The sequence below is a fragment of the Rattus norvegicus genome, chromosome 4 (genome assembly GCF_036323735.1).
Source record: "Rattus norvegicus strain BN/NHsdMcwi chromosome 4, GRCr8, whole genome shotgun sequence".
In the NCBI taxonomy this organism is placed as follows: Eukaryota; Metazoa; Chordata; class Mammalia; order Rodentia; family Muridae; genus Rattus; species Rattus norvegicus.
In genome coordinates this window covers 72,877,857-72,884,100 of record NC_086022.1, presented here as the reverse complement: position 1 = coordinate 72,884,100, position 6,244 = coordinate 72,877,857, and the positions used below count along the sequence as shown (strand labels likewise).

The following is a 6,244-nucleotide window of genomic DNA, read 5'->3' as shown; positions in this document are numbered from 1 at the left end:
CCAGTGAGGATCGGTAAAGACTCAAAGAACAAGTACAATCTTCTTTTTGGCATAGCTTTTTTATTTAAAAAGTCCTAGACTTACAATAATGTTTATTTGCTTACATTTTTAACCTTACATTTTATCTTAAGAAGGTATTTTTGTCTTGACCTGGTTTTAACTGTCATATCATAGACAGCATTGTAACACTTATGTAAAACAAGAAGAGGAAAAATAAGTAATCAGGAAAACAGAAAAGATGCATCTATGTTCTGCTTATTTCTCTAGCTAGAAGGTAGAATCCTAAATCTAAGTATGGAATGAAGCTACAGTACTATTACTCTCATTCACTAATAAGTTTCATGCTACAAAGTCCAATTTAGAATAATTTATTCTAATACATAGGTAAGAAGAGTCAATTCTACACTCCATTGTTCATAGTTAAGAATAACCCAGAGGACTTTACCACCTGTCACATGAAATTTCTATTGTCTTTTGATTGGTAGATCTATTTTGGGCCCTGGACATGACTCTGAGACTAGTTGATGGTCTTGATGGCAATGTAGGTATTATGTCCAGTTAAGACAATTAACATCCAATGGAGAGAAGCACACCTTTGGTCAATGGCAAACAACCAGCAATTAACCCGCATGAAGTACTTGACAAGATGTTCTATAAGACAATTACATGCAAGAAGTAGTCTATTATTTTTGACACCAAGTGGGACTACATTTAGTGAGTCTACCTTGAACTTTTTCTCTCCACTTTTCTGTCTCATCCTACTTTTCTTCATTTCTAATAAACATTTTGATGTACAAGATTTTACATTTGATATTATTTGGCTTAGAGAAGGAGATCTAGGTTAACAGAACCACTGAACTGTTAGAGAAGTTAGGCCATTTGGGAAGAATGGCAATTTCATTAAGTAATTGAGGGGAAGGCAGATTTTTAAAAATGAGGTATTCAGATGCATATATGTGTTGGATTTATCACATTTTATTTATTTGTTTGTTTACTTCACATCCTCTTCCTCCTTTCCCCTCAGTACCACCTTCACAAACTCCCTCCCCCCATTACCTGCAGAGAAGGGGAAGCTATTCCCCAACCCTCCATGGGTACCAATCTGTCCTGGCACATCAAGTTGCATCAGGACTAAGCACATCCTCTTCCACTGAGGCTAGCCAGGGCAGCCCAACTAGGGGAAGGGAATCCAAAGGCAGGCAACAGAGTCAGAAACAGACCCCAACTCCAACTGTTAGGGGGCACACATAAGACCAAGTTGTACATCTGCTACGAATGTGTAGGGGTCCTAGTTCCAGGCCATGCATGCTCTTTGGTTGGTGACTCACTCTCTGTCAGCCTGCATGAGTCCAGTTAGTTGACTCTAGGTCTTCTTGTGGTATCCTTGATGCCTCTGTCTTTCTCAATCTTTGCCTGAACTCATTTGTTCACAAGACTCCTAGAGTCTTGTGTTTGGATGTGGATTCTCTCCATCTGTTTTCATCAACTGCTGAAGACTCTTAGAGGACAGTTATGCTAGGCTTCTGTCCGCAAGCACAGCAGAGCATCAATAGTGTTGGCTGTTGGCTTTCTTTCATGGGAAGCATCTCAAATTGGACCAGTCATTGGTTGGCCCTTCCTTCAATCTCTGTTCTATTTTTATCCCTGCACATCATGTGGGCAAAACATGTTTTATGTGGAAGGTTTGGTGTGTGGGTTTGGGTCCCCTCCAATGGAAATCTCTTATGTCTACAAGAGGTGGCCATTTCAGTTTCCTTATCCCTAACTACTAGGAGTGTCAGCTAAGGCCACTTCTATAGACTCCCAGAAACCTCCCCGTCCCAGGTCACTAACACATCTTTTCAGAGATGTGCCCACCCCTACTGATTTCTAGTCTCCCTCCCAGCCCTTCCCACTCCCTAACACTTAACCCATCTCCTCTTATCCTCTTTATCCCTTCTCCTGCCCTGTTCCCTTCCTCCATCAATTCTTGATGTTTATTTTATTACCCATTCTGAATGATATACAAGTATCCTTCCTAAGGCCCTCCTTGTTTCTTAGTTTCTTTGGGTCCGTGGACTGTAGCATCTCATGCTGTATTTAAATAACAGAGGATTGCTGAAAATAATGACAATGGACTTGAAAGCACAGGAAGTCTTTCTGTCCATTATCTAGTTATACTTATAGGCAAGGGGTGATCTGGCAAGAAAGTCATGTCACAGCAAAGCCAGAGAGGATTCATGGGAGTAGCAACTCTTTTGGTTAGGTTGAAGTGCCTGGGACAGCTTTACCAGATCCTCACTACTTCTGTGTTTTCTGAAAGGAAATCAGAGTATTCCATGGGTTCCCAGGTGGCAGTGGTCAGGACATGCTAGAAAATTAAGGCAGTGCCTTCAAAAAATTGCCATAGTTGCAATTGAAGAGCTTTGTACTGGAGGCCAGAGACTCATAGCCTCACTTGGCGGTGTGGAGGGGCAGGCACAAGACAGGTACAGGTGATATTGACAAAATACAATAAAAGAATATACTTTCACAGCTTCATTCTCCAGGATAGAGGACTAGACAGGTACCAGAATAGACTCAGAGATATCAAAGTTAGCATAAAATCCTCAACCCTCATGTAAATCAAGTACATCCCCTAGGGAAATCAACACAGGCATCAGGATAAAATTACCTTTAAAAGAGGATTATAGCTAGGAGCATATCTGAGTGGTAGAGTGTTTGCCCTATGCCTGCAAAGCCCAGGTTTATTCTCCAAGCATATCATATCAATGTTAAAAACAACATCATCATCATTAACAACCACAACAAAACTGTCTTAGGGTTTCTATTCTTGCAACGAAGTACAACAAAGCACCATGACCAAATAGCAAGTTGGGGAGGAAAGTGTTTACTCTGATTCCACTTCAATAGCACTGTTCATCATCAAAGGAAGTCGGGACATGAACTCAAACAGGGCTAGAACCTGGAGACAGGAGCTGATGCAGAAGACATGGAGGGGTGCTGGTTACTGGCTTGCTCAGCCTGCTTTCTTTTTTTTTTTCAGCCTGCTTTCTTATAGAACACAGGTAACAGAAATCAGATGACACCACCCCCAGTGGGATTAGCTCACCACATCAACTACTATAGCCTTGCCTACAGCTAGATCTTATAAGGGCATTTTCTTAATTGAAGGTCCCTCCACTCATGTGACTTTAGCTTGTGTTAAGTTGACATGACATAAATCTAGCCAGCACCTGCTTTCACCCCCACATACAATTTAATCACTTAAAATTCACTTTCCTCATCACCCCAGAATTTTGTTGTTGTTCATTAAGGAGATGAAATCAATCACAATGCAACAAATGCCTGCCTTGTCCTTGTTTGTTCTGCTCAGAAGAAAGTTAGATATGCTTATGGGGCAGTGATGTATCTATGAGCATTAATGCAAAAATAGCACCCCCATTAGACTGCAAAGCCAGCTGGGTAGAAGCGGCATTCAGCTCATTATTGCATTACCAACTCCCACTCACTGTAATGCAATTTCAGGCCATAAGTAAATGACAGTAATTCTATCATAGGCAGACAGTTAGGCATTCATTGCAAAGAAGATCCAAGTCTGGGGCACCCATTACCCAGTGCCTCCTTGACTATATATACATATATAATATATAAATATATTATATATCACTAAATGCTTTTTGAAAGGTATATAGAACAACATTTACAGAACAATTATTTATCATAGCTAACTCCATAGACAGATCCAATATCTCCCCCAAACAGAACGAACATGTTGTGATGTGTTTGTACAATGCAGTGAAGATGAACAATCAAAGCCTCCATTCACCTTGGAAAATTCTGACAAATAGAACAATGGCTGAAAAAAGTTAGATTAAAACAATGAACACCTTGAGGATCTATAGTCCATTTGTATCAAGTCCAAGAAAGCACAACATTAACACAGACAGAAGTCAAGGTCATACTTTCTTACATTGTGAGAGAAGGCAAGATCCACGCATTGGAAGACAGTATGACGAAATGTCTTATTTCTCATCTTAAGAAGTTCTCCCATGAGTTCTTGGCCTTAGATAGTTCACTGAGATGAACTGACATTTTGTGCAACTTCAACAATATTAAAAATAAAATATCCATCCCTCTATTGTTTGGCCATCGTTACATTGGCCACCAAACATTACCTGATTTGCCTCCTTGTCTCCCACTTCAATCCATCCTATCCTAGTTTCCTTTGCTCATCTCTAGGTAGATTCTGGGCAACATTTCTTGCCAGGACTGATGTAGGATTTTGTAGCACTATTGCACCTGTGTGTATATTTTCAAAGTGTTTGTTGTTGTAGCTCACAGGGTTGGTAGCCTGGGCAACACGACGATTGTTTTTAGCTGCATTAAAATCCTGTGCACTGTCATGCCCATGTATGTTTGGGTTCCTCGTGCTACACCAATCTGCAAAGCAAGAGAAAATAAAACACAGGGAAGTTCTTGGAAGGTGTGAGAATGCCTTTAGAAGAAAGTGGAAAGGATGACCAAGTTTACATATCCTGGTCAATATTGAATGAAATTAATTCTAAGATTTTTGCAATGTCCTTTATTTTTTAACATCCTGAAGACGTATCCTCCTTAATGAGCATTCTCTTCAGAGCACTTTTGACGTCTTTGTTCCTCAGACTATAAATCAGGGGGTTGAGCATAGGGTTGAAAAGGCTATGGAATAGCAAGAGATACTTCTTCTGCTCATTGGACTTCCCATGTTGAGGCCCGATGTACATGACAATGGCTGTACCATAGAAGAGTCCAACGACACAGAGATGAGAGGAGCAAGTGGAAAAGGCTTTCTGGCGACCTTGCTGTGACTTGATCTTCAGGATGGCACACAAAATATGAGTATAAGACACTACAATTGAAGAAAATGGTCCCACAAGCACAGACACAGCCCCAGCCAAAACCATGACCTCATTGATGCGGGTGTCTGAACAAGCAAGTTTGAGAACAGCTATAATTTCACAGAAAAAGTGATTCACTTTCTGTGAACCACAGAAAGGTAATGGTAACAGTAATACAAGATGGACCAGGGCCAAGAGGACACCTAAAATCCAGGAAGTGAGTACAAATATAACACAAACTCTCCAGCTCATGATGACAGTATATCGGAGTGGGTGGCAAATGGCCACATACCGATCATAGGACATCACCACCAGTAGGAGACATTCCGTGTGTGCAAATGTTAAAAAGAGAAAGGTCTGTGTCATGCAACCAGCAAAAGAGATTGGCTTGGCTGGATCCATAAGGTTTACCAGCATCTGGGGCACTGTGTTGCAGGCATAGGCAATGTCGACAATGGCCAGGTGAGACAGGAAGAAGTACATGGGGGTGTGGAGTCTGGAGTCCAGGCAGATAAGCCCTAGGATGGTCCCATTCCCCAGCAGGGTGAAGGCGTAGAACAGTGAGAAGAGGACAAAGAGGAGCATCTGCATCCTTGGGCTGAGTGGAAACCCCAGAAGGATGAACTGTGTAATCAAGGTCTGATTTCCTCCCATTTTCCTGTGAAAGAGAGTTTAAACCTGGTATGAATGTTCAAAGTAGGTATTTGGATAGTACATTTGTGCCTCTTATGGTGAATGCTTTTAAGAAAACACTCCATGATATTCTTGTTTCGTTAGTCACTAAATTAAAAGCTTTTGTATGTTTTAAATGAACCAGAAGGAAATGTGTGTTCTATAATCTGACTGCTAATATATGACATCATTCAGCAAATGCTGCTTTCATGTTCAAACCAATTTTTACTGAAACATGGTAATATGTTTCCATCATGGTGGTGGCTGTACAGTTTAGTTGAGGCAGACAACTATATACATATGCTGTATATAGTCATTTTCATGTGGAATTAAGATGAGAAATGTATCAACCATTCTTCTATCAACTTTTCTTATAAATACAAAGTATGTTATAATTTTAATATTTACTGCCATGGATTTCAGAACTAATAAAACACAGTAAACCTGAATGTCATAGAGCGATTGGAAGTGTGTTATAACTGCAGCTGGGTTTAGGTTAGGGATCACTGTTTTTTCACTTTTGTGTCCACAGATGGTCATAGGGCTAGAATATAGTTATCTTTGGTTCTGTTACGCTCTGTGCTTCATTTTATACACATATACTTCCCTGTGGACACTCAGAAAATTCTGTTGTGTCCCCTACATCTTGCTTAAGAGCCTGTGTAGAACATACTCCAAGCGCATACATATAATGTATATATCCTCTAGAATCC

The 6,244-nt window shown here is 40.5% G+C and overlaps 1 protein-coding gene across 1 annotated transcript; it reads right to left on the bottom strand.

Annotated features, from left to right (window-relative positions):
- Window positions 1–4,571: 4,571 nt before the first annotated feature.
- Window positions 4,572–5,513, bottom strand: Or2a25 (olfactory receptor family 2 subfamily A member 25). The gene has a single exon (NM_001000846.1). The coding sequence runs from the start codon at window positions 5,511–5,513 to the stop codon at window positions 4,572–4,574; it is 942 nt and encodes a 313-aa protein (NP_001000846.1).
- Between the last annotated feature and the right edge of the window lie 731 nt (window positions 5,514–6,244).